The 22,698-nt window shown below is 41.4% G+C and overlaps 1 protein-coding gene across 1 annotated transcript; it reads right to left on the reverse strand.

The window, feature by feature from the left end:
- Positions 1-20,596: 20,596 nt before the first annotated feature.
- LOC100301812 (CCAAT/enhancer binding protein (C/EBP), delta) lies at positions 20,597-22,104 on the reverse strand. Its single transcript, NM_001160641.2, is given in 1 exon segment — positions 20,597-22,104. A coding segment is annotated over 1 exon segment (924 nt). The 5' UTR covers positions 21,879-22,104; the 3' UTR covers positions 20,597-20,954.
- Between the last annotated feature and the right edge of the window lie 594 nt (positions 22,105-22,698).

Below are 22,698 nucleotides of genomic sequence, written 5' to 3' on the forward strand. Positions count from 1 at the left end.
GCAGATGGTAGTCCAGAGGGTTTACGTTACCCCTGGCAGATCCCGCTCCATAAAGGCAAAAGCAGGTAGAGTATAGACGTCACATCTTATCGTGTTGTACAAAACCCATCCAGCTCTTTTTTAATGGTCTTTCGACAGATTTGAACCAACAATCTCCCATCTGCTCTTTTCTTCTTTTTTTGAGATCTGGTGCTCTTGTTACTGAAGCCCAAACTGTGTGTTACTCATGTCGGCCATGTACTTCCTCCTCTGAATTTGATTGAATTTAACTGTATAATATCATTTTGGTTTTTGACCACATGCAAAGTTTATGCCCTCAATTAGGGTGGCAAAGGGTCGGAAACCTTCCGGAGATTTTTCAAGGGAAGTTAATCCCGGGAATTTTGCTTAAATTCATCAAAATTTAGCTGACAACAGTGAACCTTTTTTGTGGGATACACATAAGGTAATTCTAGGTCTTGTGGCATATTTTGGTTAAACTATCCCCAATTCAATGGAATTGTAACCCTCTGCATGCACAGCACGTTGTTCCATCACATGTACAGTGTGACGGAACACAACCAAAGCTTTAGTTTATAGACTATCATTTTACAGATGTACTGTATGTTTAATGCTATGGATCATTGGGGATCATTTAATATTCCCTTTATTTTGTTGTTCAGTGAAATCCTCCCATGTGAAGAGTCAACTCATTTAATTAAAGTTAAATTTGTAACTAAATAGTTTTTTACATTTATATTGGAAGGATTGAATCATTTGCAATATATCTACTTATGATAAGGTACAGTGCCTTGCGAAAGTATTCGGCCCCCTTGAACTTTGCGACCTTTTGCCACATTTCAGGCTTCAAACATAAAGATATAAAACTGTATTTTTTTGTGAAGAATCAACAACAAGTGGGACACAATCATGAAGTGGAACGACATTTATTGGATATTTCAAACTTTTTTAACAAATCAAAAACTGAAAAATTGGGCGTGCAAAATTATTCAGCCCCCTTAAGTTAATAGTTTGTAGCGCCACCTTTTGCTGCGATTACAGCTGTAAGTCGCTTGGGGTATGTCTCTATCAGTTTTGCACATCGAGAGACTGAAATTTTTTCCCATTCCTCCTTGCAAAACAGCTCGAGCTCAGTGAGGTTGGATGGAGAGCATTTGTGAACAGCAGTTTTCAGTTCTTTCCACAGATTCTCGATTGGATTCAGGTCTGGACTTTGACTTGGCCATTCTAACACCTGGATATGTTTATTTTTGAACCATTCCATTGTAGATTTTGCTTTATGTTTTGGATCATTGTCTTGTTGGAAGACAAATCTCCGTCCCAGTCTCAGGTCTTTTGCAGACTCCATCAGGTTTTCTTCCAGAAATGTCCTGTATTTGGCTCCATCCATCTTCCCATCAATTTTAACCATCTTCCCTGTCCCTGCTGAAGAAAAGCAGGCCCAAACCATGATGCTGCCACCACCATGTTTGACAGTGGGGATGGTGTGTTCAGCTGTGTTGCTTTTACGCCAAACATAACGTTTTGCATTGTTGCCAAAAAGTCGAATTTTGGTTTCATCTGACCAGAGCACCTTCTTCCACATGTTTCGTGTGTCTCCCAGGTGGCTTGTGGCAAACTTTAAACAACACTTTTTATGGATATCTTTAAGAAATGGCTTTCTTCTTGCCACTCTTCCAAAAAGGCCAGATTTGTGCAATATACGACTGATTGTTGTCCTATGGACAGAGTCTCCCACCTCAGCTGTAGATCTCTGCAGTTCATCCAGAGTGATCATGGGCCTCTTGGCTGCATCTCTGATCAGTCTTCTCCTTGTATGAGCTGAAAGTTTAGAGGAACGGCCAGGTCTTGGTAGATTTGCAGTGGTCTGATACTCCTTCCATTTCAATATTATCGCTTGCACAGTGCTCCTTGGGATGTTTAAAGCTTGGGAAATCTTTTTGTATCCAAATCGGGCTTTAAACTTCTTCACAACAGTATCTCGGACATGCCTGGTGTGTTCCTTGTTCTTCATGATGCTCTCTGCGCTTTTAACGGACCTCTGAGACTATCACTGTGCAGGTGCATTTATACGGAGACTTGATTACACACAGGTGGATTGTATTTATCATCATTAGTCATTTAGGTCAACATTGGATCATTCAGAGATCCTCACTGAACTTCTGGAGAGAGTTTGCTGCACTGAAAGTAAGGGGGCTGAATAATTTTGCACGCCCAATTTTTCAGTTTTTGATTTGTTAAAAAAGTTTTAAATATCCAATAAATGTCGTTCCAATTCATGATTGTGTCCCACTTGTTGTTGATTCTTCACAAAAAAATACAGTTTTATATCTTTATGTTTGAAGCCTGAAATGTGGCAAAAGGTCGCAAAGTTCAAGGGGGCCGAATACTTTAGCAAGGCACTGTAAAAGGTTTATGTTTCTGTCTCCATATGATATGGTAAATATATCCAATGCAAAAAAATGATCTATACTATCTGTACTATAAATCTATAAATCTACATTTAAATGGTATTAATATTAATTTGCATATATTCCCGTTAATTCCCATATATTCCCGTTAATTCCTACGGAAAGTTTCCACCTCTGAATATTCCTCAAAATGTGCAACCATACCCTCAATGATTATTTTCTGCAGCAAGTTTCTCTGCCTCTTCTCTGACATTTGCCTTGGCTCTCCTTGGTGGCAACATGTGCCCCAGTTAAGTTTCTAGCTTTTGTTAACTGAACAGACCCCCTCCACAGAGGGCTCTCTCTGTCTCCCCTCTCCAGCCATATGGCATTGCTTGACAAAGGACACAAACATTTCTAATTTAATCCAGCCCTGCTGTGCTGTGAGTCGTGCTCCACCAGGCCAATTCTCTGGAACTAAAGACAGCATGCTGTGTTGTGGAGCTCTAGGGAGGGTCCCGTTGGGGCCTGGCTGGGCTGCAGCATCCCAGAGATGAGGGAGGGGATGCCCAGTATTGCCCACTCTAACCTTTGATTAAATGGCAGCCTACATGAAACCAATTTCCATTTATTGATTTTTATAATGTTTTATTGTTAATGTTTTATATATTTTTTTTCACACCAAATACCAACAAACACCAACTTACGGACGCACACACATGACTACTTCTCAACTGCCCAGACCCGCAGGCTCACACCCCCATCCATAGTGCCTGCATTATTGTTTGCCACATGGTCTGAAACCGCACCATTTTGTTTCTCTTCGTTGTCCAAGCACTTTCCATATTTAAATAATAAATCATTTGATTTTTCCATTGTGTTAATGATGGCGGATTATTTGATTTCCACATTTTATTACGCTTTTTTTCAAGATGAGCGATGAGAAGAGAATCGTCTAACACATCGGCTATCTCATTACACCCCCATATGTCCATTTACTTCTGTTGTTCAGAGAGCAATGGCTATTTGCTTTAGGGGATAGCTTTTTTATTTATTTTTATTTTAGGCAGGCTTGACAGTTGCCTGAATATGGACCCTGGACTGGAGCTCAAAATGGAAGGGATGGTCGTTAAAAGTACTAGTTGTAGTTCACTTTATTATTCCACAATGGGAAATGGCTTGCAGCAAAAACCATACATCTACAGTGTGTGTGTATATATATATATATATTTACAAATTGCACTGGAAGGAATAAAGTGCTGGGATGTGAGAACATGGCCATTTGCAGTATTATGTTTGTTTAGGAGTCATATTGTTGAATCGCTACCATGCTTTATTACTTTTAGTACTCCCGGTGACTTTAAAGTCTTGTCGTGTTGGTTAATGAACACACTAGCACACTACAGCCCAATCCTGGCCTGCCTGCCTTACGCATGCATGTAGTATATGACCTTTTGTTCCTTTCCCTGGCCTGTTGTTTTTGTTCTATCCTGCTGCTGAAAAGTACGGCTGTGGTTTTTGGGGCGGGGTGTCTGTGTGTCTGTGCGTTGGGAACACAGTGAGGCACACGTGAGGATTGGAGTGGTATGTTAGGGTATAAGGAAGGGGAGAGTCCCGGTCAGCTGACTAAGCTGTCACCGGACCAGCGGTAGTAATTTGACACCTCTGCTCCTGCCATGCTGCTACCGCTGATAAACACAGGAAACACACACACAGGCACATGCATGCACACATTGGAACACAATGCACAGGCTTCAGCCTCACTAGTCCACAACCAGATTGAGCTGGCTCAGGTGGGGGGCTCAAGGATATGGCATTGAGGTCTGGGATTTCAGATTATACCCCTGCCTGCCTGCCTCTCTGCTTGAGCCTGTTATTCAGTGTCCAGTGTTGAGTAATAGGAATTTGCCCAATTTTAAAATATTGTTTCCATTTAGTCAACTGAAGTGATAATGTTGTCATGTGTTTTTGGGGTGTAGTAATGCAATATTTGAAGGAATCTTGGTTCTGTTTTTTTATTTATTGTTTGTTTTAAGAAGTTATTATTGATGGATTGGGAGTGGAGTATTATTGATGGATTGGGAGCCGAGTATTATTGATGGATTGGGAGTGGAGTATTATTGATGGATTGGGAGTGGAGTATTATTGATGGATTGGGAGCCGAGTATTATTGATGGATTGGGAGCGGAGCTTTCTACAATGTAGAAAATATAAAAAATAAAGAAAAGCCAGTTAATGAGTAAGTGTGTCCAAACTTTTGACTGGTACTGTATGTTAGTGTAATGTAGGCCTAGTCTATAACCCAATGTAGGCCTAGTCTGGCCCAATGGCCCCCTTAAGTCATCTAGCTCAGGGATGGGCAACTGGCGGCCGTCGCAGTTTTGTAGGCCCACGAATAAAGCATTTTTTTTTGGAACTCAGTCATGGTCTCAACTTACTGTTGAGAGTTAGAATAGTAGAATACACAAGCTTCAATTTCGACATTCGGTTGTACATAAGCATTTTTTGTCTGCTAACATTTTTTATACTAGTTAGTTAGTCTAGTGGCAAGCTATCTAAAATTGTAGTAAACATGGTCGGATTACTGACTGATTTTGTTAGTCAGTTTCACTAAGATATTATATAAAAAACTGCAAATGTTTCTTTCCATTCTATGGCAAACTATGTGGAATTGCAGGAAATTAACTTTAAAATGTATTTTTTTCTCTTCGCTGGCAAGAGTGTTTTTCTCACAAGGTGGGGCGCAACAAAATTTCACTTAGGACCCTCCAAAAGGCTTAGGGGCGGCCCTGACTGCATGTGTGGGTATGGATGTGAGTTTGCAAACCCGCGAGCCACTGTGGCCCCTCATGATGAGTTCAGATTTTTTTTGTTGCCCCCACCCCCATCGAAGTTGCCTGTCCCTGGTCTGGCTAAAGGAAGTAGGATGGGTGACCTGAAGACCTTGTACTCAGTCCCCAATATATATGACTCACTCTTCTGTTCAGCTAATTTTCTCTGGTCCTGTTGTTGTTGGATTTATAGACTGTTCCTTTCACATACACATGGGACAGAGGAATCCAGGATTATATTTATGCTCGAAGAAGAAGATGTTTAGTTCCAGTAAATTCGGAATTGAATAAACAAGAAGATTAACTGTTTGCAGAGAGGGAGTGAGGAGTAGAGAGGAGAGGAGGGAGAGAGGAGGACAAGATGGGTGGGAGAAGAGGATGAAGGGGGAGAGGAGGGGAGTGAGGAGAAGGAGGGAGGGAAGGAGAGGGAGAGGAGAGGAGAGGAGGAGGAGGGTGGGTATTTTCGCAGTAGAGCAGGGAACACAATGTGCTGCAGGGATCCAGTTACATGCATGTTTATCACACTCTGTGACATGATTGGTGGACTTCACAGAGGAAGGAATCCCGCCTCCACACCTCCTGCCAATGAGTCCTCTCGGCTGTGTTCTTAGTGTGTGGGTCGCTTACTTACTGTGGGGCCTGCCAAGTGGTGTGTGGGTGAGTCAATGTGTGAGGAGGTATGTGTGCTCAATCGATCTTAATTCCTGGAAGAACCCCCGAGTTGCTGAGTATTCCTGTGATTGCTCACAAATTCCCAAAATCAGCCTGTGACTGTTTGAGGAAGTGGTTCTGGAGAAGGCTAAAAGAGGGGCTGAATGGGGGATAGTTTTAGTTTAGAGGCTGGGTGGGTGGTTGTTTATGTCAAGATGGTAATAACACGTGACTCCTCTCTCTCTCTCTCTCTCTCTCTCTCTCTCTCTCTCTCTCTCTCTCTCTCTCTCTCTCTCTCTCTCTCTCTCTCTCTCTCTCTCTCTCTCTCTCTCTCACCCCTCTCCCCAACTCTATCTTTATATACTCACTTTAGGTCTTCAGGTTTGAACCTGCTCTGCTGTCGACAAAATTCTAAACTTGTTTTGGCTTAAGTTTTGTGCCACAGTTAACTCTAAAACTGTGACTGTTTAGACTGGCCATTGTGGACAAAGTGAGCTATTCTGGATCAGACTCTGATTTCAGGTCAATTTTGTTAACATTCAAAAATTAGAAGTGATTGTCAGTTTAAATCAGAGAGTAAGGGGTCTTTTTATTTAGTTCTACCCAAAATTATCTATCTTCCAAATTAATGTAGCTATAAATATGTGTTTGGTAACTAATATGCACTAAGATACACAAATGCGCAAATGTCTTGACCACAGCACAAAGACATACTAGCTGTAACAGGAGACATGTCAACACTATATTTAGTGTCACTGTAAACAATTTAATATTAGACTGCTTCTCTGTCCCTGCCTTCATTGTTTGTTTGTTTTTAAATCACAAAAGTCCAGAAGTTGTGGGCGGAGCTAAAAAGTTGGCTGTCAGAAGTATTACAATGTAAACTTACTTTTAATCCGTGTGTCTGCTTCATTTCAAGGCATGGTACATGGGGGAGTAGTGAGATAGCTAATGGGCTGGACGATTCTCGTCTCATCACTCATCTTGAAGAAACATGGACTAAAAACTTGGAAATAAATTCCTCCGCCATCATTAACACAATGGAAATATCAAATGATTTGTTATTGAAATATTGATATACAGTTGAAGTCAGAAGTTTACATACACTTTTTTTTTCCAACACAGGTTGGAGTCATTAAAACTTGTTTTTCAACCACTCCACACATTTCTTGTTAACAAACTATAGTTTTGGCAAGTCAGTTAGGACATCTACCTTGTGAATGGCACAATTAATTTTTCCAACAATTGTTTACAGACAGATTATTTCACTTATAATTCACAATTCCAGTGGGTCAGAAGTTTACATACACTAAGTTGACTGTGTCTTTAAACAGCTTGGAAAATTCCAGAAAAGGATATCATGGCTTTAGAAGCTTCTGATAGGCTAATTTACATAATTTGAGTCAATTGGAGGTGTACCTGTGGATGTATTTCAAGGCCTACCTTCACTCAGTGCCTCTTTGCTTGACATCATGGGAAAATCAAAAGAAATCAGCCAAGACCTCAGAAAACAAATTGTAGACCTCCACAAGTCTGGTTCATCCTTGGGAGTAATTTCCAAACAACTGAAGGTACCACGTTCATCTGTACAAACAATAGTATGCAAGTATAAACACTGTGGGACCACTCAGCCGTCACACCGCTCAGGAGGGAGACGCGTTCTGTCTTCTAGAGATGAACGTACTTGTTGTTCTGGGATTGATTTGCACTTTTCGCACAAAGTGCAAATCAATCTCAGAACAACAGCAAAGGACCTTGTGAAGATGCTGGAGGAAACAGGTACAAAAGTTTCTATATCCACAGTAAAAAGAGTCCTATATCGACATTAGCTGAAAGGCCGCTCAGCAAGGAAGAAGCCACTGGTCCAAAACCGTCATAAAAAAGCCAGACTATGGTTTGCAACTGCACATGGGGACAAAGATTGTACTTTTTGGAGAAATGTCCTCTGGTCTGATGAAACAAAAATAGAACTGTTTGGCCATAATGCCGAAGAACACCATCCCAACCGTGAAGCACGGGGGAGGCAGCATCATGTTGTGGGGGTGCTTTGCTGCAGGAGGGCCTGGTGCACTTCACAAAATAGATGGCATCATGAGGTAGGAAAATTATGTGGATATATTGAAGCAACATCTCAAGACATAAGTCAGGAAGTCAAAGCTTTGTCGCAAATGGGTCTTCCAAATGTACAATGACCCCAAGAATACTTCCAAAGTTGTGGCAAAATGGCTTAAGGACAACAAAGTCAAGGTACTGGAGTGGCCATCACAAAGCCCTGACCTCCATCCTATAGAACATTTTTGGGCAGAACTGAAAAGTGTGTGCGAGCAAGGAGGCCTACAAACTTGACTCAGTTACACCAGCTCTGTCAGGAGGAATGGGCCAAAATTCACTCAACTTATTGTGGGAAGCTTATGGAAGGCTACCCAAAACGTTTGACCCAAATTCAACAATTTAAAGGCAATGTTACCAAATACTAATTGAGTGTATGTAAACTTCTGACCCACTGGGAATATGATGAAAGAAATAAAAGCTGAAATAAATCCTTCTCTCTACTATTATTCTGATATTTCACATTCTTAAAATAAAGTAGTGATCCTAACTGACATAAAACAGGGAATTTTTACTACGATTAAATGTCAGGAATTGTGAAATACTGAGGTTAAATGTATTTGGCTAAGGTGTATGTAAACTTCCGACTTCAACACTAGCATGGGTGACCAAGGAAAAACAAATTGATACAGTGTTAGGCAACGTGGCAAACAATAATTCAGGCACTAAGGATAGGGGTGTGAACATGTGGGTCTGGGCAGAATAGATGTAGTTATTTTTTGTGTGCGTCTTATAATTGTTGTTCGTATGTGTAAGTTTGTATATTCATTGGATGTTTTTTAAACATTTTTTTATTAAAAAATATTATTAAAAGAAAATTGTCACAACTATTTTCTGATAAGTATATACTATTATAAATAATGACAGTATAAGCATGGATGATGATTACCTCATTTGCCTTATTGAGTAATTGAAACTTTGCCAAAGAGTGTAGTAGACTGATATTTCTTATTTTTTTATTGGACTCATCCATTGTCTCCTATACTTGAGTAGGATTTAGATTGGTAATTGTCAATTGCCAAACCAGTTAAAACAACACCTTAATTTAACACTATACCGTTCCCTAGGAAAGTAATGTGATGTGAAGAATGTAGTGAGATATTTTCAGGTCCCTTGAAATGAACACAGACAGACCAATGTTTACCAACACCGTTTATATATCCAATCATGTGACTAGAATGGAAACCAACAGACTCAAAACATTCCTAATGTCTGGAAAATAAAAATTGAACATTTGTCTGTTACGAGCCTATCCCTTCTCCTCCTCCCCCTATTTTTCCTCCCTCTCTCCTAACGGAGGGCATAGAGCACTAAGAGAAGCAGTCCCCTCCCTGTTGTCTTTAACCTGTCTTTCACCTCCCTCTTAGGACTGGTAAGTACAGGGGCTGTGTCTGGACTTGAAGGGCTGACTCCTATCTCCTTCTGCCAAAACGTACTGCTAACTCCTCATATTAACTCCTCCTACTAATTCCTCCTGCGGACTCCTCCTGCTAACTCCCTCTGATATCTCTGTTAGTCCTAGTAACTACTCCTGCTAACTCCCTCTGATATCCCTCTGTTAGTCCTAGTAACTCCTCCTGCTAACTCCCTCTGATATCTCTCTGTTAGTCCTAGTAACTCCTCCTGCTAACTCCCTCTGATATCTCTGTTAGTCCTAGTAACTCCTCCTGCTAACTCCCTCTGATATCTCTGTTAGTCCTAGTAACTCCTCCTGCTGACTCCCTCTGATATCTCTGTTAGTCCTAGTAACTCCTCCTGCTGACTCCCTCTGATATCTCTGTTAGTCCTAGACACTCCTCCTGCTGACTCCCTCTGATATCCCTCTGTTTGTCCTAGTAACTCCTCCTGCTAACTCCCTCTGATATCCCTCTGTTACTCCTAGTAACTCCTCCTGCTAACTCCCTCTGATATCTCTCTGTTAGTCCTAGTAACTCCTCCTGCTAACTCCCTCTGATATCTCTCTGTTTGTCTTAGTAAGTCCTCCTGCTAACTCCCTCTGATATCTCTCTGTGAGTACTAGTAACTCCTCCTGCTATGTCCTTCTACTCCTAGGTCGCTGGGAGCAGCAGTATGCAGTAGCAGAGCAGCACATCTTGTTTACTAGGCCAAAGGTCCTCTCTCTCAGCAGCCAGCCTGTCAAACTAGCCACCAACCTCACACAATTCAACACAAACCCTATTCACAAAGCAGAGGGTTTGGGTTTGGTTCAAAGCAGTGGTTTGGTTCAAAGCAGTGGGTTTGGTTCAGAATGTTGGTTCAATTAATATTATATTCTTACGCCATCACCAACATAAATTATTATATGAATACAGATTATAAATGATAGTCAATGGACTGGCAAACGACAACCTTTTCTTGCAACCCTCAATTTATTTCCCTCCATTCTCCCTGTTCCTATGTGGATTGATCCCAGGCTGTGTGAGCTGGTCCAGGACTGCTAGGGGATGTTCAGTGTGGTCCAGCTCCACACCCTGCCAGGGCCTCCTTCACCTCTACACCAGGAGGTCAGAGAGAGTCACACACACACCTACGGACACAGATTCACACACAGACACACACATACACACCATCTAATGTAGGCCGTTTCACCTGAACTTCAACTTAGGGCTACAGACTATTGTTAGTCCAAGGTTTGTATTTTCCTGTACACATGTATTTATTAAGATTTTAGTGACTATTTGCGAGTCTCCCTAGCAGGGCCAACACAGCTCTGGACTAAGGCCTGTGATATCTGATATCCAAGCCTGAAGCTAAAGCTACAAAAACAGGTGTGAACTGTGAATGATCAATAGCTGCCAAATGTGTCGTCAATATGAAAGCCATGGACAGTTTCCACTGCACTCATTTAACCTATGTACCTCTCATAATAACTTTCCATCCTGAGTTCAAGATGGCCGCCCACTGATCATCCTGCCATGTCACTGTCCCATGTTTACATGTAAAGTGATACATCATCGGTGCACGCACTGAACCTATGAGTTACTTTCCACAGTCAGGAGCTCAGATTAGTAACAGTTTAGGAACTGGTGTGGGGACATTTAGAGGAGGGGTTAGAGTGCATCCCATAATTTCGCAGGGTTGTTGTCTACAGTCAGCCATGATGGATATATCACCTTCAGGAGCAAAAACAAAGGCCCAATCCCAAATCGACCCCTAAGCCCTGTGCCCATGTGGAGATCTGAGAGGATTGGACAGGTGAAAGCAATACGGTGAAACTTCCACCTAGCCTATCAGAGGTCAAGGTGGTGTGATAACCATATTACGTACACCTGTTAAATCCTCTCAGATCTCCAGAAGTGCATAGGGTTTAGGGGTCAATTTGGGATTGCACCAAACAGATGTAGCCACCATCTTATACTCTGTGCAAAAGAAAACATCTATGTCATATACAATAGCTGGTGTTCAATCTTTTAAAAGGCCTCTCTATCAAGGCTTAAACAGGTGTTATTAATAATTTGTTGGCACTTAAAAACCTCCATATTTTAACCATCATTAAATCAACAATTACATAACGCTGATGTAATGATGTACAGTCAGTTTAAGATAAATGTTAGTGTTGTCCTTGACTCCCCCTTTTCAGTACTCACATACTCCCACATGTAGAAAGCTACAAAACGCTACATTCAGATCTTAGTAACAAAATAATGTGTGAGGTGAGCTCAGTCTTTACCCTGACCTGTTGGACCAGCCTGGGCTGCAGAGCCAGTTATGTACACAGATACCCTGTGATTAGGACCTGGGGAACTGGTTCCTAACAACAGACTGAGTGACAGCATGAGGAGGAATAGCAACGTCAACTCCACCTTTCACACACTGACTAACTGGTGGTCCTGAACTCAAAAAGGACAAGTTAAATTCAGTTTGGTTTTGGGGTGGGGATGCAATCTCTTTTTTTCAGGTTTTGTGACATCCAGACCCTGAGCCATCAAAACTGTCAATTGAAACCAATAGAAGCCATACTTGTTTTTGTGTGTGATTTACATAGGGTGTTTGTTCTAAGTTCCACTTTTCAGTGTGTGTGAGATTGATAGTGATAAAGGGAGGTGTGTGTGTATCACACCAGTCTCTGCATGCTTTCTGTTGATTCTGTGAAACTATAAAGTGCCCTGCCTTAACAGATCTGTGATTCCATGGAAGTGAAATGAACTGTGATGTTGTTGCACCTCCCTCCCTGTATAGCTTGTACCTCACTGTCTTCTTCATCTTCTCTCTCGCAGGTATAACAGACTCTTACCTGACAGACAGTCTGGCCACCTGTGATACCACTCTAATTTATATTGAGAACCCATGGCATTGTGGTTCATTTATGTGAGCATAAGAAACTGCCTATGCAAACTCTCTGTACTGACTGAATTAAAGCTCAGACACACCGGTAGGATTGTCAAACGTTTGCCTGCCGACAGTACTTAGCACCTCTGAACAGTGTCGGAAGTCAATCTCTTTTGTGTTCAAACAGCTTTTATCCCCTTTTGTGTTCGACAGCTTTTATCCCCTCTATACCTGCCTCCTACACAACAAATCCTGAGACATACTCCAGGTAACTAGTGACACACACACACACATACACACAGAACTGAAGTCTAACCCAACTCAACAGTTTGAGATGCTTTCGTCTCTCCTCCTTGTTTTTACCTCCCCAACTATTCCTCCAAACGTGTATTGAGTTGTTAACTCCAGATTACACCATTTTCCTTTACTCTGACTCTTTGTTGAACCTGTAGATATCAAATATGCATTGTTGTAAGTAACTACCTGTTATATGTTTCAGTGTGAGCTGAGCAGCCATCGCTTTAGCTGTCATGCACAAATAAAATGCAGGTACTTTCAAATGCATCTTGCAATTCAATAAGAGTGTATAGACATCACTGAGAAACTGTCATCTGTGATATGTATCTTATTAGAGACGTGTAGATGTAAATCAACTGAAGAGTTGACAGGAACATGATCACGTCCTGTTGTGGTGGACAGACGCTGGTGATTTGAACTGGCTGTTGATAAGACAAGAGGCAACAACTGACGTAGAGAGCAGCCTTCACTATCTGTGTGCATGCTAAAATATCTACAAAGGCATTCTTTTCCATTGATCTGTGAAACCTTTACACTTTGACCTCTGGGAGGGAGAAACAGTAAAAGCCCAGAATAAAGTGAGTGGCAAAGTCCAATGCTTTCTGTCTATACCACTCTTTTTCATGTCAGTCATCAAATAAATGAATCAGAGCAACCACACTGAACCAGCAGAGCCTTGTGCTTTTTATTTGACAGTTAGACAGAAATGTGTTTATTCACTAAGACACTTGATAAGTGTCTTACACTGACTAAGGGACTGGAGTCAGCAGTATGTGTGTGTGTGTCTATTGAGGCAGCACATAAGGGAGTGCTGCACACTTAGGATTGTACTTTCCAAGTAAGCTCATAGTCTCTCACACCCATTTCTTTCTTTCTCTCCCTCCCTGTCTCTCTCTGTGTATCTCTGTCTCTCTGTCTCTCTGTCTCTCTCTCTCTCTCTCTCTCTCACTCTCTCTCTCTCTCTCTCTCTCTCACTCTCTCTCTCTCTCTCTCTCTCATACTCTCTCTCTCATACTCACTCTCTCTCTCTCTCTCTCATACTCTTTCTCTCTCTGTCTCTCTCTATATATATATATATATATTAATCTGCAGTAATGAATGATCCCCTCTCCCGTTTCTCTTGTTCTCTTTATTATGATATTGGCTAATATATGAATGATACCTCCTATTCCCATCCCCCACTATATATCTCACTCTCCACCCATCCCCCACTATATCTCTCACTCTCCACCCATCGCTCTCCCCTCCAGTCTCAATGTAGTGATGTGGGTCAGTCTGCAGCAGCAGCCCGGGGGTTTGCATTCATCTTAAGACAGCTAGGTGAGACAACCACATATCACAGTCGTAGTCAGTACACTATCTCAATAAAGAAAATATCAGCAAAGTCAGTGCTAGTAGGAAAAGACAAGTGCCAGGTTGTTGTCATTTATCACCTCCAATGTCAGGTTCAAACTACTTTTTTATGATGCCATGCCATTATTTCTCTCCATGTTCAGGTTTGTGCGTGGATCCTGTGCGTGGAGCAGTCATTTGTGTGATGCCCAGATACTGAGAGCACAGTGGGCCCATGGTCACTAGCATTGTCTGAGACCCAGTACTTACCTCAGCCTCTACCTCAAGCCCAGCCCAGGCTTTACCATAGCCTGTGAGGCTGGATCCTCTGAGCCCAGAAACACCACCTAACTCTCTTTGCATGTTCTCGGGTCAGTATATATACTGTACACGTCATTCACCTTTGTGGCTTGAAAGTCACGCTGTCTTCCTTTATCAATTATTTTCAGGGTTGGCCCAGATGTTGTTTTGTTACAGAAAGACAAACAGTTGTTATTTTGAGTGTTTTGTGGCTGTAGCCTATCTGTATATCTTGCTTTGTGAGAAACAGAGAGGCGTTCTTGTGGTTAGTCGAATGCATTGTGTTCTTCCGCTGTTATTCACAGTTTCCCTCAAGCAGTTGAGCCACTGATTCTGACAACCTTTTAAAGCCCTCCAATATAGCTAGCTGTGGACTGAAGAACAAATCATTCAAGGAATGTACTTTATAACACTCACACCTTGTTGGTATAAATGCAAAGTCATTTGTGAGTAAAATTTACCTGGTTTGTGTTCTTTTTATTGGATTAATCCAATATGTTTTGGTATGTGTTTATTGAATGACTTATCAATCAGGACAAGCTGCTCTTTCTCTATTTACTAATGGTAATTAAGAGATAATAGACAAGCTTCCAAGATATGTAACTTTCAAAACACAGAAATCTGGCCATCATGCATAGTACGGGCCAGATTTATGATTTTTGAAAGTTACATATCTTGAAAACTTGATTGCTGACATGCAATCAACATATCAACAATGTACTATTGAAACAAATGGCAAAATATATCGTTTTTGGGTGGAGTTGTCCTTTAAGTGATCAAATCAAACTAAAGAGTAATGTAAGCCCTTAAGGTACTGGAAACAAATCCATTCACTGTCTGTCTGAACTACAGCCTATTTTATGTGCAAATGTAGGGAAAGTTGAGTAAATCACGACAAGCTGCATCTGTTAACATCCTGTGTCACAGCAGAGATCAAAGGTGAAACTGTGAACCCTCTGGATTAGTTCAGGTCTCCTTCCCTTGTCTTCCATGTTGGATCAAACTGTGAACCCTCTGGATTAGTTCAGGTCTCCTTCCCTTGTCTTCCATGTTGGATCAAACTGTGAACCCTCTGGATTAGTTCAGGTCTCCTTCCCTTGTCTTCCATGTTGGATCAAACTGTGAACCCTCTGGATTAGTTCAGGTCTCCTTCCCTTGTCTTCCATGTTGGATCAAACTGTGAACCCTCTGGATTAGTTCAGGTCTCCTTCCCTTGTCTTCCATGTTGGATCAAACTGTGAATCCTCTGGATTAGTTCAGGTCTCCTTCCCTTGTCTTCCATGTTGGATCAAACTGTGAACCCTTTGGATTAGTTCAGGTCTCCTTCTCTTGTCTTCCATGTTGGATCAAACTGTGAACCCTTTGGATTAGTTCAGGTCTCCTTCCCTTGTCTTCCATGTTGGATCAAACTGTGAACCCTCTGGATTAGTTCAGGTCTCCTTCTCTTGTCTTCCATGTTGGATCAAACTGTGAACCCTTTGGATTAGTTCAGGTCTCCTTCCCTTGTCTTCCATGTTGGATCAAACTGTGAACCCTTTGGATTAGTTCAGGTCTCCTTCTCTTGTCTTCCATGTTGGATCAAACTGTGAACCCTTTGGATTAGTTCAGGTCTCCTTCCCTTGTCTTCCATGTTGGATCAAACTGTGAACCCTCTGGATTAGTTCAGGACTCTCTCACTGGTCTTTCATGTTTGATCAGCTGGCAGAATAATACAACAAACACCAATGCCTGAATCACACTACTTACACGAACCTGAACCATGCTGTCCTGGCTCAGATAGTTTTTTTTCTTCAAATTGTCCTTTCCAGCACGGTTCCAGCAACTATGGTAACCAGGCCAGCACTGTACAGCTCTGCTTGGCTCTGTAGTATAGAAAAGGGTTTAATATATCTTCATCTACACTCGTAAGTACCTTCTAACTTTTGGCAGCTTGCCTTGGCTCTGTGTGAAGGCTCAGAGTTTTTTAATCAAGTTGGAAATTATCTATGGTGCCTTCAGAAAGTATTCATATCCCTTGACTTATTCCACATTTTGTTGTGTTGAATTCTGAATTCAAAATGTATTAAATGTATTTGTTTTTCACCCATCTACACACAATACCCATAATGACAAAATGAAAACATGTATTTAGAAATGTTAGCACATTTATTGAAAATGTAAAGCAGAAATATCTAATTTACATAAATATTTACACCCACGAGTCAATACATGTTAGAATCACCTTTGGCAGCTTTTACTGCTCTGAGTCTTTCTGGGTAAGCTGGTCTTGTCCTTTCCAGCACGGTTCCAGCAACTATGGTAACCAGGCCAGCACAGTACAGCTCTGTAGTATAGAAAAGGGTTTAATATGTCTTTATCTACACTCATATATTCGGGCGGCAGGTAGCCTAGTGGTTAAAGCATTGGGCCCGTAACCTTGAAAGTTTGCTGGATCAAATCCCCGGGCTGACAAGGGAAAATATATGTTGGTCTGGCCGTCGTTGTGAATAAGAATTTGTTCTTAACTGACTTGCCTAGTTAAATAAAGCTTTTTTTTAAAAGCGTTGTACAATATTAGCACATTATTATTTTTATAATTCTTCAAGATCTGCCAAGTTGCTTGTTGATCATTGCTGGACAGCCAAGTCTTGCCATAGATTTTCAAGCAGATTTAAGTCAAAACTGTAACTTGGTTACCAACACCAGTGCACATTATTTTTTTTATCCTGTACAGGCTTCCTTCTTTGCACTCTGTCATTTTAATTAGTATTGTGGAGTAAATACAATGTTGTTGATTCATCCTCAGTTTTCTTCTATCACAGCTGTTAAACTCTGTAACTGTTTGAAAGACACCATTGGCCTCATGGTGAAATCCCTGACCTGTTTCCTTCCTCTCCGGTAACTGAGTTAGGAAGGACGCCTGTATCTTTGTAGTGACTGGGTGCATTGATACACCATCCAAAGTATAATTAATAACTTCACCGTACTCTAAGGGATATTCAATGTCTGCTTTTTTTATTTTACCCTTCTACCAATAGGTACCCTTCTCTGCGAAGCATTGGAAAACATCCCTGGTTTTTGTGGATGAATCTGTTTGATATTCACTGCTTGACTGGGGACCTTACAGATAATTGTATGTGTGGGCTACAGAGATGAGGTAGTCATTAAAAAAAAGTTATGTTAAACACTATTATTGCACACAGAGTGAGTCCATGCAACTTATTATGTGACTTGTAAAGCACACTTTTTCTCCTGAACATATTTAGGCTAGCCATAACAAAGTGGTTGAACACTTATTGACTCAAGACATTTCAGCTTTTACTTTTTAAATAATTTGTACAATTTTCTAAAAACATAAGTCCACTGACATTATGGGGTATTGTGTGTAGGCCAGTGATACAAAATCTACATTTAATACATTTTTTATTGAGGTTCTAATAAAAAAAAATTTGGGGGGGGGGGAGTCAAGGGGTGTGAATACTTTCTGACGGCACTGTATCTTACATAAGTTGGTGTGCATGTGTGGTCCCGGACTCATCTCGGGCCATTAACTGAGAATGTGTCAGTTTGGTTAAGGGAGTAAACGCTTGCTATCCTTATCATCTCACAGATAAGAATTGCATTTTTATTTTCTTACAGAGCTAGTTATATCTTTCGTTTTTAAGCCAAACCACAGTGGAATATTGATAAGATGATTAAACCGCTAATTCTCAGTTTCCGCCCTTGTTGCTTGCCTATGTGAACCAGGTTGGTCAGTGTGGTGTCCTGTAGTGGTTTGTTTCTCTGGCTGGTACTGATGGTTGTGTTGGTGTTTGCAGGGTGTGATAGTTGGTGTGGATGAGGACATAGCCTACTCCTGGCCAGTCTGCAGCTTATGTGGGAGTGACTGCTTGGAGATGGCACCCCAAAAGCTGTAAGTCTTCAATGCACTTGCTGAAAAGCTATAGTGGATAAGCCTAATAAACTGATTGAATTATTGGTTTACCAATACAATAGAATATAATAACTGCATTTTTCCCAGAGGGGTCTCGGAAACTCGGGATGGCTGGGAAATGTGAAGTCATCATCTGTATTATAACACCTTATGCCTGTGCTGTCTCTAGTCAAGCATTCGATTGTGTGGCTTGTGATTCCCTGGTGAGAGTCTGTGATTTTGAGTTCTAGTTATGTGAATGTGTATTGGCAAATGTCTGTATTTTCAATGTGTGATAGCAGTATATACGCATATAGTAGCAGAAATTGAAGTATGATCAAATCTAATCTTAATCAAGGTGTGAGCTCAAAACATCGTATCACTTTAAGGGTATCCTCATACTTCTGTATTTTCTTACAGTGTCGCTGTCAAATAAAGTCTTTGACTGTATCGTTATGAGAAAGTGAAACTGTCAAAAAATGCTCTGAAATAAAGTCCATGCTTATAATATCTTATAACATTCTTATAATGCATGTGCTGTAATATATGAAGAACTGTAGTTTGATGGACCAGTACAGGCCATTCAAACACCTAGTATGGTGACTATTCTCTCTCTCTGCTGTTTTCTAGCTCCAGCAGAGCACCATCATGCCTGTGTGTTACTCTGCAGCCTCTGGCCATGAGGGGAGTTCTCTCTTGCTCACCTGTTATGTAATATACGGTACATTACCTTCCTTTTATTTATGTAGACAGTGCTTGTCTCTCAGTTAAGTATGGTTAAGTGCACCAGTACAGCATCTGGATCCTCCCATGTGTCAGAACAAACTCAGTATATTTGCTGACACAGTGACATCATTGTCATTTGTCCAATGTCCCGTAGTTAGACTGTGATAAGAGATCTGTGTCACGTTGGTAACAATGATTTGGAAGACAGGCGCAGGAATGCGTAATAGTTTTTTTTATTATACCCCATATTACAGCGTGTAAAGGCACGGGGACAAACACCAAACAAACATGTACACAAAACACAGGGTTGAAACCCAAACAAAAGAGCGAGGAGTACCTCAAATAAATACACACACGCACAATGATCAACACATGGGACTAGACCCGTAATCATCTGCGCAATCCACAAGTGCACAAAAGCCCAAAACACACAGTACAGGTACTCACACGCACCAACGTACATTGTAACAATAATGGACAGCACCATGATGAACAAAGGGGACATATATATACAAATACAATCAGTGGGAATAGGGGCCAGGTGTGCGCAATGAAAGTTCCGGAGGGATCCGTGACAATCTGTTTAGAACAATGGCCTCACTCACTCACACAGATCAATAGTGTAAGAGAAGCCACATGATACTAGTGTTGCTGAAGTTGGCTCTATATTGCCTTCTAATATATAACCACTAGTTTCACCACATACCACCATCAGAGCCATATATCTAAATGTATGGCTCTGACCATCATATACCATCAAGCATTCTTGGTATATTCTTGGCTTACATCCATTATTGAGAATCCGGGCAACCCAGGTTAACTGAAGTGGATCAGCACCACATACCGTATTCAATACATATATTGTCTATTGAATTTTTGCATTGGGTGTTTTCCCCCCACCAATCTAATAATAACAATACTGTGTTTTGTCGTCAGAAACTATATTATACGAGTAACATTGACATTTGATGGCTAGCTTAGCTCCAACTTTTGTTCTCATTGAGCATGTCTAACTTGTATGTACGACCATATCCTAAGACTATTGATCCATGGTTAGGTTTTGATTGCCCATGTGCTGGAGTTTCCAGGTTGCAAGATGGAGAATGTGTTGGGGAGGGGGGTGGGCCCCATCAGCGCTTACATCCGTGTGGTCACCAGGAAACCTGCCCTGTGCATCGGCCTGGAAGACATCTGCCTCTGAGGCTGTCAAAGTGGGGAGTGGGACCCCATGAAATAAATCTGTAAGACTGAGGCCTCCTCAGCCCAGCCCCACAAGCTCTCTCTGTACAGAATGTGAATAATTGGTGAAAAAATAGATCTGTTTGTGTGTTACTGATGGGTTAGGACCCAGGAGCTGACAGCCCAAGGCTAGAACTGACAGACCAGAGAGGAGCAACATATGTCAAACTTGGCCCACGTGGGTGCAACTGGTGACTGTAAAATATGCCTGTTTGCTGTAAATAGCCACACGTTTCTCTGTGTTTCCTTGAATATCTACCTCCTAATATATTTCTGAAGATGAATGGTACTTATACTCTGTCAATAAACATTGTATTATGCTAGTGTATGTATAGTTATTTTTTAATTAAAAAAAAAATATTTTACCTTTTTCGGGTCTTTATTTAAATAGCCGTGAAAATGTCATTCTACAGAGGTGGCCCAACTCCAACTGAGGTAGATTCTTGGCACCACCAGATCCAAATAAAACCCACTTTAACCATTCCAAGTAATTTATAATCACTGATGTATACTAATAATCTATGCATCCCAAACACACACATAGACCATGATTTGTATGACTTTTCAGCACTTTTATTAGAGATTCCATATAGCCAAATATTTCAAGTTTTTTATACAAACTATATAAAAATGTGAGCATGCTCTGGCTCTTATACAAAGTTTTGAATTATAAAAACATGTATCATATCTGGTATAACAATATGTAAATGAAGTGGTAAAATAATTTAATATACAAAAACATTTTTCCCAAAAACGATTATGGCAGCAATATGGGAGTAGGCCTCCGGTTTCCAGTACATTTCCAGTGCCATAAATGTACGCTTGTTTGTAATGCATCTGTTACACAGATGGTAATAAAAGTCTGTTGAGGTATGTATTTCAAAAGCTCAGTTCAGTTCATTAGAAAGTGACAATTTGTCACCGGATGTCCCCACCCGTGGTCCCCACAAACGAGGAATTGTGATTGGGAAGCTGCTTGAAGAAATCCCTCAGCCCAGTGAGCTCACGGTTTAGCTGATCGATGGTTTTGTGTAATCTGTCATTCTCTGAACCCAGTTCAAGCATATTTTGCTGCATTTCCACGTTGCGTTGCTTTGCCTTGTCCCTGCTTTTCCTCACCGCAACGTTATTCCTCTCGCGTCTCTGGCGGTACTCATGACTGTACCTGTCAACATTCTTTTTCCCTCTGTCCTTGCCGACCTTCCGAGGGGAGGACTGGGTTGAGCTGACACTGGAGTGGCTTGAGATGGGCTCTGGGGTTGTTGGCGGAGTTGGTTGTCCCATGAGACGGCTCACGGAGGTCTTGTCGCAGGTTTCTATCTGTGAAGGTAACGACGAGGACATGTCACTGTCGCTCCAGTCCGATTCCTGCTTGATCGGTGCGCTGAAGGCCCCCTTGTCAAATCCCCCCTTGAGCTTCCTCTCGAACTCTTTTTGGCTTCCAAATGCGTATGCGTTGGTTGAACAACTTGACATATGTTGCATGTTGCTGGGCGATGTAGTCGAGGCTGACATGCATAAATCGGTCTTTTCTTGCTTCACAGTGTTGAATAAGTCAAGGAAAAGTTCATCGTTGCAGAGTTCCAGGTGTGGCACTGCTGTCATCGACTCGATGTAGGAGCTGAAGTCGATGGCACTCTCGTCGTCGTACATTGCAGGGGCTGTACTTAACTCGGTCATGGTGCTTTCCTCGGCCGTGCCATGATCACCTCTACCGGGTTTACAGACCCCCTGGAGACCGCTGCTCAGTTTATTGTCGTAGAAGTTGATAGGCTCCACCGCCCAACTCATGTTGCATTGTGAAGACACGAACTGAGAATCCAGGCTGTATATGTCGCACATGAACTCTGCTTTCTGCCCTCGTGGGTTCGGACGTCAATATATTTCGTTAGTAGTCAAGTAGTTGGAACAAGCTTGATACAATGCAACAATGTATCACGCTCACTCTGTATTAATGGAGCTTCTTTTTATTTTCCACACCGTTGCTTCTTTCAAGTGGTGTTTAGGTTTATCCTAAAATAGTGGCTGCATAGTCACTGTAGGTTTATGACCTGTTTCTAACTTCTCTGAAGCGTCTGTATTTCGCGGAGTGTATTTTGTACTTTCCCCTGCTTACGTCAAAGGTTTAACTCCCCCTTTGACAAGCCAGTAGAGTTGAGTTTGAATCACGTGGTCGCCTCTTTACTACGCCACCCTCTTTACTACGAGTGGATTGATTTACAAGTGCATAATTTCATGCTGCGTATACCAAGCCAGAGTTTATAGACCCCTTTGTATTTGCAAACATTGCCGCAAGAGGGCGATGCGGGCAAATTAGTGGCAGAACACGTTCTTATAGAACGCCAGCAAAAAAGCCTCTATTTACATGTTGTTTATGAGTGCATTTCATACTACTTTTGGATTATAATTGGATGTTAAAGGATCGTATGAATGTCCTGCTTAATATAATGTGTGTGTCATAATCGCAAATCAACTGCATTATGTTTAAAAAACACTTCAACTTCAACCAGTAAAATGGCGCATTGGCTAACTTTTGCTACAGTTTATGCCAATGAGCACAAGCATTCTAGATAACAACTGCTGCATCCAAAATAATTATTTTACAAAAAAAAACATTTGGAGATGGCTTTCTTACTGCAGCCAAGAGTCGCGCGTGACGTCA

The sequence above is a fragment of the Oncorhynchus mykiss genome, chromosome 8 (assembly GCF_013265735.2).
Source record: "Oncorhynchus mykiss isolate Arlee chromosome 8, USDA_OmykA_1.1, whole genome shotgun sequence".
Classification (NCBI taxonomy): domain Eukaryota; kingdom Metazoa; phylum Chordata; class Actinopteri; order Salmoniformes; family Salmonidae; genus Oncorhynchus; species Oncorhynchus mykiss.